The sequence below is a fragment of the Pipistrellus kuhlii genome, unplaced genomic scaffold (genome assembly GCF_014108245.1).
Source record: "Pipistrellus kuhlii isolate mPipKuh1 unplaced genomic scaffold, mPipKuh1.p scaffold_m20_p_2, whole genome shotgun sequence".
NCBI classification, from domain to species: Eukaryota; Metazoa; Chordata; class Mammalia; order Chiroptera; family Vespertilionidae; genus Pipistrellus; species Pipistrellus kuhlii.
The window spans coordinates 113,049,019-113,061,672 of NW_023425515.1; the positions used below are offsets into that span (position 1 = coordinate 113,049,019).

The 12,654-nt window shown below is 42.5% G+C and overlaps 1 protein-coding gene across 1 annotated transcript in view; it reads right to left on the minus strand.

The window, feature by feature from the left end:
• Positions 1–12,654, minus strand: part of BLOC1S5 (biogenesis of lysosomal organelles complex 1 subunit 5) — a 50,140-nt gene that overhangs the window by 22,301 nt on the left and 15,185 nt on the right. The window contains exon 3 of the mRNA XM_036443643.2: positions 5,090–5,219. Within this exon, the coding sequence (XP_036299536.1) occupies positions 5,090–5,219 (130 nt within the window). The remainder of the gene's footprint in view (positions 1–5,089; positions 5,220–12,654) is intronic.

The following is a 12,654-nucleotide window of genomic DNA, read 5'->3' on the forward strand; positions in this document are numbered from 1 at the left end:
TCCACTGGTACTTTGTAATACAAAACAAACAAACAAACAAAACCCACCTCAATTGAATCTATTAAAAGTGATCAAACATACAGCATGAAATGAAAATGTGACTGTAAGGCTAAAGAAACAAACTGAGAACTATAACAACATCATTACAGATCTAATAAACAAACCAGAAACAAAAGTTGAATAGTTAACTGCAGAACAGAAACAAATACTATAAATCCTACCAAAGCTAAAATTCACAAGTGAGAGGTTGGGGAAGAGATGCAAGAGCAAAGGTTAAAAGTCTTAACCCTCCACTTCTCAAGGCATTAACTAATGCAGAAATAATGATGCTAACTTCAAAATGTCTTTTATTACTTTTCTTTGAATGATCTTTTAGTAACTACTACCTTTTATAGTAAAGAAACACATATTTTAAGATATTTCTTTCAGCTTTAAGTTTTTGTTCTGTTAAATTCAAATAAACAAAAAATTTTATATTAAAAAACTAGAGGTCTGGTGCATGAATTCATGCACAGATGGGAGCCCCTCAGGGTGGCCTGCCAGGATCAGGCTGAAACCCACAGTCCAACGCAGCCTGCAGTTCCTGCCTGCCACTCCCGCTCATCCCGTTCCCACTCATCCCGGCCCCACTGTGCCTGCCCCAGGCTTGTGCCCAATCAGTATCAACGGGGAGAGGCTCATGCTGCCACAGCAGCGCTCGCCAGCCCTGTGTCTGGCACCTTCCCAAGGAGAGTGGCCTGTGGGATTGGCTGAAACCAGTTCTCCAACATCCCCCAAGGGGTCTTGGATTGTGAGAGAGTGCAGGCCAGGCTGAGGGACCCCACCAGTACACGATTGGGCTGGGAAGGGACTAGTGGAGGGCTCCAGGGTGTGCCCGGCCCATCTCGCTCAGTCCGGATTGGCCAGACGGCAGCAGCAAGATAACCTACCAGTCAGAGCATCTGCCCCCTGGTGGTCAGTGCATGTCATAGTGAGCAGTTGAGCAGCCTTAGCATATCATTAGCATATTATGCTTTGATTGGTTGTTCGAGTGTTCTGCTATTTGGTCTATTTTCATATTTCCCATTTATTATATAGGATTATACGATTGCATTCTTATCAGAAGTTCTCACACAAAGACACTTTGCAAGATAGGTGGTGCTACATAGCCAAAAAGCAGAAACAATTCTGAGCTACAGATTCTGTAATAGGTCTCATTCAAATAATTGGAGATGTCTCCACTTTACTTTTGCAGTTATTTAGTTCTGTGCACCAGGTTAGATCACGATCCACAGTAGAGTTCTGAGATGCAGCTGATCGCACTGCCAGCACAGATCTCAAACACGCACAGAAGAGACCAACGTGGCAGTTCTAACTGGCACACAACAAAACTCAACTCATCACTAGTCTTGTAAAGTATTATATAACTTAGATCAGAATATATTCCATATATAGATCCACCTGATCAGTTAGTAGTGAAAATAAACAAGCCAGCACTATGGCTTAAAATGTCAAATCTTTAAACACAACAGGCCCAGGTGAATTTTTAAACTACATCAGCTTAAAAAGCAAGTAATTATCTCCATTATACCTGTGCTATTCAGGATAATTACTACATGAAAATACCTATATTGGAGCCTACTGAGCTCCAAAAGTCATTGATTAGTTTCTAAAACTAACAATGAGACCCAAAGCAGTCTATATATGTCAAAACCTTAATTATTAACTTTGCATTTTGTGTTTTAATTCTTCCTTTCAGGAGAATACATTTAAATTTCAGTTAATACTGTTTTAATGCATTGTAAAGACTCTGCTTTTTAAAAATATCCTATATAATAATAAAGGAATATTCTAATTATTTGTTACATGGTAACATCACGACTGATTGCAGGAGGCTGCCTGCGCATGCATAGGGAGGCATTGCTCCAGAGATGTGGTGGAAGCGGGGATGTGCCCGAAAGAGGCGGGACAATCCCCTGGAGGGGAGGGCAGGGGTGAGAGCCTGTGGCACCCCCTCACCAGTCCTTCACCACCCACCACTCACACTCAGAGCGCCCGCCACCCACCTGCCAGGGGAAGGAGCATAGCGCAGCAGGTGGGAGGCGTCCACGCTCTCCTCTCGCGCCATGACCGCGTAGAGCCGCAGCATTGCTCCAGAGATGGGGAGGAAGCAGGGAGGTGCCCAGAGAAGGCAGGACCAGCCTGAGGCGACTTGAGGGACCAGAGAAAGCCACAGGGGTAGGGGGCTGGGCCAGGCAAGCAAGGGCTCTGCATGGAAAGGTTCGGTGTCAAGGCAGGGTGGCAGGTGGGTGGGTGGGGCTGCGCAATTTCGCACGCTGGGCACCTAGTATATATGTATGTACGTGTGCGTGTGTGTGTGTGTGTGTGTGTGTATATGTATGTATATGTATGTATGTGTGTGTGTGTGTGTATATATATATATGTATATATATATATATATATATATATATATTTGAGAGAGGAAGGGAGAGGGAGAGAGAGACAGAAAGATCAATGATGAGAATCAATGATCGGTTGCTTCCAGCAGGCCCCCTACTGGGGATCCAGCTTGCACCCCAGGCAAGTTCCCTGACGGGGAATTGAACCGTGACCTCCTGGTTCATAAGTCAATGCTTAACCACTGAGCCACAGCAACTGAGCTGAAGACTCTACTTTTAAGAGGTCAGTCCTTGAAGGGTCCCGGGTTCGATTCCGGTCAAGGGCATGTACCTTGGTTGCGGGCATATCCCCAGTAGGGGGTGTGCAAGAGGCAGCTGATCGATGACTCTCTCTCATCGATGTTTCTAACTCTCTATCTCTCTCTCTCCCTTTCTCTCTGTATAAAAATCAATAAAATATATATAAAAAAAAAAAAAAAAAAAAAAAAAGAGGTCAGTCCTTACATCAGAAATAACTTTAACCCAAGAATGAAGCAAGTCAAAATAATTGTTTATAGATTTTTACCAAGTTTTATCCAATTTATTTTTATATACTCAAAATGTGGAAAAGGCAAGTTACAGGCAGAGTTCAAATGCATACATAAGCATTCTTATTAATAACTAGTGGCCCGGTGCACAAAATTCGTGCACAAGGGGCGGGGGCAGAAGTGTCCCTCAGCACAGCCTGCATTCTCTCCAATCTGGGATCCCTCTTGTAATCCAGGACTGCTGGCTCCTAACCACTCACTTGCCTGCCTGCCTAACTGCCCCTAACCACGCTGCCTGCCGGCCTGCTCACCCCCAACTGCCACTCCCCGCCAGCCTGATTACCCCCAACTGCCCCCTCTGCCAGGCTGCTTGTCCCCAACTGCACACCTGCTGGCCTGCTCGCCCCCACTTGCCCTCCCCATTGGCCTGCTCACCCCCAACTACCCCCTCTGCCAGCCTCCTAACCCCCAATGTGCGCCCCTCCCCCCCGACCTTATCAACCACAACTGCCCTCCCCTCTTGGCCCCTAACCACCTCTACCTTGGCCCACCACCATGGCTTTGTCCAGAAGAATGTCCAAAAGGTCTCCTGGAAGGTTTCCCAATCTAATTAGCATATTACCCTTTTATTAGCACAGATAGAAGCCTGGTGCACTGGTTTGCCCTCAAGGGTGTCCCAGATCAGGGTGGAGGGCTCCCTTGGGGAGTGGGACTGCATGGGTGAGGGGCCTGTGGTGGTTAGCAGGCCAGCCACACCCCCATTCAGGAGGGGTTCCCCACTGAGGACGGTGCTGGCCCGCTAGAGGGGTTGGGGAAGTACGCAGGCCGGCCACACCCCCATTGGGTGAAGGTCCCCTCTGGGGGTGTGTGGCCAGCCTTGGTGAGGGGCTGAGGGCCGTTTGCAGGCACCTCCCTCGGCGGCCAGCCGGGCAACCCAAGCCTTCCGCACTCAGGACTGCTCCGTGGCCACTGCCCTTAGGCCCCTCCTTCAGCGGCTAACCAGCGTTTGCGTGAAGCTTGGGTCACCCCTGGCGAACCATACCTTCCATGTGCCCAGGCTGGCTCCATGACTGCCACCCACAGGCTCCTTCTTCATCGACCAGCCCAGGTAGATGGGAAGCGTGACTTCCTCCATTGCTGGGGCGACCCAAGCCTCCTGCCCCCTCTGGCTGACCCCATGGCTACTGCCACTTTGTCCCACTAATTTGCATACTCACTCCTGATTGGCTGGTGGGCATCTCAAAGTGATGGTCAATTTACATATTTCTCTTTTATTATATATAATTTTAGTTTTATTTTTAGCACAATGTCTAGAATGTTTGTCAAGGTTAAGGAAGTGACAGTGTGAACAAACAAGGGCAAGTTTGTAGTAAAATGCAAAAGCCTGAGGTTAATTTTAGACTTCTTGTTGCTCCACTCAAAGAAACTAAACGTGAGCTTAGGGGATTTTTCCTCTCCAATCTCCTTTTAACATCAGAGTACACAAGACTAACCTGGACTTGCACATAAAGCCTTAACTCAATTACTATCCAAGGACTCTCAGCTGCTTTCCTTCATTGACCAGTTTTCTCTCTCTCCTCCCTGCCCAGAAGACATTTTTGATTTTGCACTTCAATAATCCATCATTATTTAGCAGCATTATCCTTGGACAAGCTGAATAGTGTCAATACAGATGCAAGGAGTAGCCTTGTATTTCTGATATATTATACTTCTAATTTTAAAATCAATTAATAAAACTCCTTTTAAACTATGATTTGATATGTTTAATATTCTTTTTGATTAACTATGTCTTCAAAGTAAAATATTTTACTTAATGAAAATAAGTAATAAAATACTATTATAATAACAGGATTTTTTTTTTTAAGTTAAAAAAACACTCTAATATCCTATCTATCTGAAAACATTTTATTTCAGTTCTTAAATCTTGGTTATCAAACTTTTTCTAATGGATAAATTTTTTAAGGTAAAAAAGGTTTCAATTTTCTCAGATCATAAAAGGATAAATAATCTTGTGCACTGCAGATGAACACATCTCACTTAGGATACACATTAATCACTAGATAAGCACTTCCTCTGAGACAGGGCATTCATCTCTATCCTCTCTTACTCCCACCAAATACTCAAGATACATTTTGGCATAGAACTCATGTGAAATAAAGCAATATAAAAAAATAGCTGGCTTACATCTCTGGAGAACTTGGTTTAAGTTGTCATGCATTGTTTCTCGACATTTGGGAAGAGCATGTTCATTTGTTTCATGGATCATGTTCTTCAAATTCTCAAGAACTCGCATTTCTCGAAGACCACGCTTTTCCTATTAAAAGAAAGTAAGAGACTAGTACATATTGTGCCTTAAATCTTAGTAATTACTCTCTGGGATTCCCACCCAGGTTTTGGTTGTTATGTTATTTTTTATTACTAAAATTTACAAGGCCTTCTTCTAATTATTGGCAATAAATGAGATGACACACAATCTGGAGACTTTTTAAAAAATTATTATGAAATGCTTCAAAAGTTCAAAAGTTACAATATGAGTAATAATTTTTATAACAATACTTTAAAATGGACATGAGAGCCTAGCTGGTATAGCTCAGTGGTTGAGCATCAACCTATAAACCAGGAGGTCACGGTTTGATTCTAGATCGGGCACATGCCTGAGTTTTGGGCTTGATGCCAGTTTGGGGTGTTCAGGAGGCAGCCAATCAATGATTTTCTCTCATCATTGAAGTTTCTATCTTCTTCTCCATCTCTGAAATCAATGAAGGCATGTATTTTTTTTAAACGGGCATGAGAAATTCTTAAAGAACAAAAAAAGAGGCCTAAATTATGATATATTTCATCCTGTACAGCAAAAGAAGATATTAGATGTCCTTGATTTTTTTTAAAAAAAATTTTCATTCTTACCATCTTATTTTCACTATATATATATATATATATATATATATGTGTGTGTGTGTGTGTGTGTGTGTGTGTGTGTGTGTGTGTGTATTTTTTTTAACCTGTTTCCATTTTTCTCAAGTAAAAAGTATTAAATAAAGGTAACATGAGGATACTTCCCTGTGCAGAAAAGAGCTAACACTGAAGGCCTAAGATTACTATCCCTTAGAAAGGCCTGATTGCTGTGGGCTGAAATAAAGGCCTGAAGAACTGAAATAAAGGCCTGATTGGCTGTGGGCTGGGAAATTGACCAGTAAATAGTTCCTTTCACTGGTATAAAACTTTCTACAAATGGTAAGACACCACTTTCGTTCCAGGAATCTGGAATGTGGATACATGCTAGGCAGAGATTGCCTACCTGACCAGTCCCCAATAAAAACCCTGGACTCCTGGCCTAAAGCAAGTTTTCCTGATGGATAACATTCCACGCATGCTGTCACCGCTAAGGAATGAAGAACATACCCTGTGACCACTAGAAGAGGACTCTTGGAAGCTTCTGCCTAGTTTCACCCAGACTCCTCCCTGTGCACTTGTTCACTTTGCTCTGTATTGCTTTGCCATAATAACACTGAGCCACCAGAACAACCATATGCTATGTCCTTGAGTTCTAGTGACTCACTGCATTATGGGCAGGGTCTTAATACCTCCCAGTTAAGGTTGGGCTAGACTTAGTGACTTGCTTCTAAAGAACAGAGGAGAGAAAACGAAAAATAATAACTTGACAGTGGAAACAATGACGGTTGATATCATCAGTGATGTCATGGTGATAGCATCCCCTGATGTAAAGTGATGACAAGAGCTATTTACTTCTGTGGTACTCTTCCCAAAATTTACAACCCTAGTCTAATATTAAAAAAAAAAAAAAAAAAAAAAAAAGGAATCAGACAAACCCAGATTGGGGGACATTTTACAGGGTACTGGCCAGTACTCAAGACTATCAAGATTATGAAAAACAAGAAAAGTCTAAGTAACTGTCACAAACCAAAGAAAACTAGAGACATGACAATTAAATGCTAATGTAGTACCTGTCCTGAACAGAAAGAATGTAATGGAAAAACTGGTGAATTCTATCTGGTGCTTAGTTAATAGTAATGTACCAATGTTGGTTTCTTAGGTTTTACCAATATAGCATGTTGATATAAGACATTAATAGAGAGAAAATGAGGAAAAAGTAAATAAGAACTCTCTGTACTATCTTAACATTTTTACTCTAAATCTAAAACCAATACAAAATAGACATTTTAAAAAAGAAAGGTGGTAAATTTGATCATAAGGAAATAAGAAGTTAGTTATGTTATCCTAGGTTTTTGTTTTGTTTTGAGTCATTATTATGGAGCAGCTGTGGTCAGATATTTATTCTTCTTAATTTTCCCATAGTAAAAAATTTAAAACTTATAGAAAAGTTGGGAAAATAAAACAATGAATCCTCATATTCCTATCAACAAGCTTCAAAAATTCTCAACTCATGGCTAGCTGAGTTTGTTCCTTCTATAGCACCCCATACATCTCCCTACACAATCCTGTATTCTTTTGAAGCAAATCCCAGACAATGTATCATTTCAACTCTAAATATTTCAACATCTACCTTTAAAAGACAAAAACTCATCTTAAAAAGCAGATACAATAAGACTACCTCTTTCACACTCAACAAATCTTTAATATTGTTAAAAATCAAGGCGGTGCCCAGCCGGCATGGCTCAGTGGTTGAGCATTGACCTATGAATCAGATCACGGTTTGATTCTCGGTCAGGGCATATGCATGGAGTTGGGGTCTCAGTCCCCAGTAGGGGGTGTGCAGGAGGCAACTGATCAATGATTCTCTCTCACCACTGATGTTTCTCTCTCTACCTCCCTTTCTTTCTGAAATCAATTAAAAAAAAATTTTTTTTTTAAGAAACACTCAAATCAAGGTAGCGTTCTCTCAACCCATGAATGTTCTTTTTATCCTCCAGTTTGTTTAAAACAAATTTGAAGTAAGATTCTTACATTGCAATTGGTTAGTATGTTTCTTTAATCTTTTTAAATCTATAGATTTGTCCTCCATCGTTTTTCCCCCCTTTGCAATTTGTTGGAGAAAAAAGTGAGTCATTTATTCTGCAGTTTCCCACAGTCTGTTTTTCTGCTGAATGAATCCCCATGGTGTAATTTAGCATGTTCCTTTGTCTCTTCTCTTTCCTGTAAATTAGTAGTTAGAACTAGAGGCTTGATCAGATTCAGGGTTTTATATTTTGTTTATAAAGAACATTTCAAAGGTTGGTTGTGTACTTTCAAGAGGACATTGCTAGCATTCTGTCTTCATTTATCAGCAGGAATATATCCAAAATGAAAAATTTCCCCTCATTGAGTATTTGGCTACTCTGAAGATTGCTAATATGAAAGGCAAAATAAAACACCTGATCATTTCCCTAAAAACAATGATTTGGTTCCCTAGTATTGTCTAAAGGTTTTTGTTTGTTTTTACATATTCCTGTAAATCAAAAATTTTAAAATGTTTCAAGTTTTTCATCCATTATAGTATTTCTCCTTCTTTGTGGTTAAATTATCCTTTGTCCAGTGGGAGTCTATTCAAGTTGGGTCTGGAATGCTTTAAACCAGGGTGGGGAACATTTTTTCTGCCAAGGGCTATTTGGATATTTAGAACATCATTCACGGGCCATACAAAGTTATCATTTTAAAAATTATCTTGCTATATTTGATCAAACATTTAATTAACTCATCCTTAATGCCTTGGCAGGGCTGGACCAAATGATTTCATGGGTCTTACATAGCCCATGGGCTGGACGGGCCCCACCCTGCTTTAGACAAAATTCAAATATTCTTTAGTAGTTTCTTTACTTCTGGTATGGCCTGATGCTCCAGGCTCAGACTTTAATCAGTAGGTCTCTAAATACCACTAGTATTTACATATAGTATGTGGAGACTGAGCACTAGGGGTGTTCACTCTACTGGCTTGGTCATTATTTCTAGAACTTTCAGTAGACAAGGCTAGGAGATAACTATTTTTTTTTTAAAAGGATACTTCTTAAGTTCTTATTCATTAGTCAAACTTAAATTCAGGACTCTAGGGTTTTTAATTACCCTTCTCTGCCTCATCTCTTTCCAGTTCTCAAACTGCCAATATAATTACTCATTTACTTTATTACCAATTTAAACAAATAATACCAATATTAGCATCAACAAAATAATTAATGAAAACTATTTTATTACTGTGTTTTAAAGTTATTGTACTTGGGATGATTTCTCTCTGCATGGTAATACCAACATCTACAAACATAGATTTGCTTTTTTACTTGATTTGAAGAGAACTGCTCATTAAAATTTAACTTTTTAAATTATGTAAAATATTTACATGACTCCAAAATTCTCTCTTCAAAAAAGTCTAGCTTCTATCCCTATCCTTTACATTCTATTCCCTCTATTACTCTGTTTAGGTAATTCTATAATTTTTTTTATTCCACCATTGTTTTAAAGAGTTATTGAAAGAGTTATTTCTGGTAGCAGGCAACCTAGCAGTCACACATTGTAGCAAGCGAATTTGTAGTCTCGCCTCTCTAATAGCCTATTAATGACAATAATTAATTATACAACAAATAGGCCCAATGATAATGTTACACGAAACAGGGTGTCAGAAATAGTCTCTGCCCTTAAACTTACCATCTGGTATGTGCTTTTTTATATTGATACTACTGACACCTATTACAAAAGGAAAACCAAAACGTCATTTTATTTATATATTTATTTTATTTCTGGGTCAAAAATTCTCAAAACAAAGCTCAGCACCTGGTTTCCAATGTAAAATACCCTAAAATTTTTCATATTCAGGTAAGTCCTTGGGTTAGGGCGGACTCAACATACGTCGTTTCATGGTTACATCGCATCTCCCATTTACAATATTTATTAAATTCCATCACTTCGATATATGTACATATGTGCTTTATGTTTTTTATCATTTATTTACCACAAATGAAGGTCAGGAATTATCTTTCTTTTAATTTTTTTTTTTACTGTTTCGCTTCTTTACTGCTGTATTTGTGCTCCATGTGAGTGACATAGGTGCTTATGTAGGTGGGTTCTGACTTATGGCAAAAATCATGTTACATCGCACCATAGGAACGGATCTCTGAATAACCCTAGGACCTGCTGTACAGTTAATTTTTCTTATGTTGAAAGTAATAGTAATAGTAAGTGCTCATGTAATGTGCTTCAAACAGTGCCTGGCAAGTAGGCACTTTAAAACGTTTACAATTATTAATAATATTAGAGGCCTGGCCCACAGACTCGTGCACCGGAGGGTCCCTTGGTGTGGCCTGTGGGGATTGAGCTGAAACAGGCATCTAACATCCCCTAAGGCAATGGTCGGCAAACTGCGGCTCTCGAGCCACATGTGGCTCTTTGGTCCCTTGAGAATGGCTTTTCCACAAAATACCATGGCCTGGATGAGTCTATTTTGAAGAAGTGACATTAGAAGTTTAAGTTTAAAAAATTTGGCTCTCAAGATAAATTTCAATCATTGTACTGTTAATATTTGCCGACCACTGCCCTAAGGGATGTAGTAGTGCAAGAAGCGACAGGCGGCCACTCCCGCTCATCCCGGCCCCACTCATCCCAGTCAGCTGAGCATCTGCCCCTGTCTCCCACCACCTTCGCATTCCCTGGTCTGCCGCACCCAGCTATGGAAAAGTGGGTCCCTGGGGCAGAGCTCCCGCGGCCTTGCTAGGGGTTCAGACTGAGACTTGGAGAAGTGGGGTGAGTGCCTGAGGGGTACCCAGGGCGGACTGGGGAGTCACCATAGCTACATGGCAAGGCCGCCCACTTCACGCATGCTTTTGCAAGTCCTGGGGTAGCTCTGATTTGATAGGAGGAGGCGGGCGCTAGGGATAGAGTTTGTGGTCTTTTTCCCTCCCTCCATCCCACAGTCCCAGCTGCCTGGGGAGGACACAGCCAGCCGGAAGAGTTGACAGGGGTCGGGGGCACCACACCTCTAGAATGGTGCCTGGAGAGCAATGGCCCAGCCTCCCAATGCAAACTGCAGCTCAGCCCCACCTGCTTGCAATCTTTCAGAGACTCAATCGCCTGTTTCTCTTTTCATCTGTTCAAAGTGACTGCCTGCTGGTGGTAAGTTCATTTCATAGTGACTGTTCATTCGGTCACACATACACAGACTAGAGGCCCATGCATGAAAATTCATGCTCTGGGGTGGGGGGGGTCCCTCAGTCCAACCTGTCCCCTCTCACAGTCCAGGAGCCTTCAGGAGTGGGAGGTGACCCAGTGATCAGGGGACAGCAACACCCTATCACACTTCTGCTGCTGCCACTGCCAGCAGTGCAAGCCTCAGCTGGCCCTGGTTATCTGAGCCTCAGGTGCCCTGGGCAGCGGGCAGCTGCCATCCAAGGCTTGCCTGCACCTTGAGCCAGTCCTAGGTGACTGGGGGGCTGAGGAAACTGGGGGATCCTATAGGCAGGTGTGGTGGGATTGAGGGGAATGGATGCCACCATCTTGTGCCTGTGGGTGCTGCCATCTTTGAGGGTGTGACAGTCAATTAGCATATTCCCTCTTTATTGGCTGTGGGTGTCACCATTTTTTAGGGTAGGGCAGCAATTAGCATATTATCTCCTTATTGGCTGTGGGCACCGTCATATTTGCAAAGACGTGAGGGTCAATTAGCATATTCCCTCTCTATTAGATAGGATTAGTACAGTTACTATCCTATCTAATGAAAAAGTAACATGCAAATTGTCACTCCAACACACAATATGGCTGCTCCCATGTGGTCAAAGATGGCTGTCCCTGTGTGGAAACAAGATGGCCACCACAAGATGGCCAGCAGGGGAGGGCAGTTGTGCGTGATCAGGCCAGCAGGAGAGGGCAGTTGGGAGGAACCAGCCCTGTAGGGGAGGGCAGTTGGGGTGACCACGCCTGCAGGGGAGGACAATTGGGAGAGAAACCAGGCCAGGAGGGCAGTTGGGGGGGGGGGGGGGACCAGGCCTGCAGGAGAGGGCAGTTGCCTGCAGGGGAGGACAATTGGGGGGTACCAGGCCTGCAAGGGAGGGCAGTTAGGGGCAATCGGGCCAGCAAGGGAGCAGTTAGGCATTGATCAGGCTAGCCAGGGAGTGGTTAGGGTAGGGGTGTCGAACTCAATCAGAGAAGGGGCCAAAATCTAAAATCCAGCCTAAATCGCGGGTCGAATGGTTTACTGAACAGTCATAAACTGTCATTGTGATGGAAACGCAGCAGAGTGCAGTGATGACAGCGCGGTGCGGGCCACATTGCAAGGCCTGGCGGGACGGATTTGGCCCGCGGGCCTTGTGTTTGACACATGTGGGTTAGGGGGTGATCAGTTAGGGGCAATCAGGCAGGGAGGCAGGTGAGCAGTTGGGAGCCAGCAGTCCTGGACTGTGAGAGGGATGTCCGACTGCCCATTTATGCCTGATCCCGGTGGCCTAAACTGGCAGTCACACATTCCTCAAGGGGTTCCAAATTGGAGAGGATACAGGCTGGGCTGAGGGACACCCTTCCACCGCTGTGCACAAATGTCATGCACCGGGCCACTGTGTGTGTGTGTGTGTGTGTGTGTGTGTGTGTGTGTGTGTATATATATATATATATGAACAATTTAATTTGATAATATTAGAGAGGAAATGAGAAACCAATAATTTAAAATTTTCTTTCAATTACAAAATTGGTTAGTCTTTAAGATTCAAAACCATATTGTGTACACATATACTTATTACATGATATATGGGACAGACTGCATACTGATATTTCATAATATGACAGTTACTCTAATAATCTAACTAAGAATGAGAGCTTAG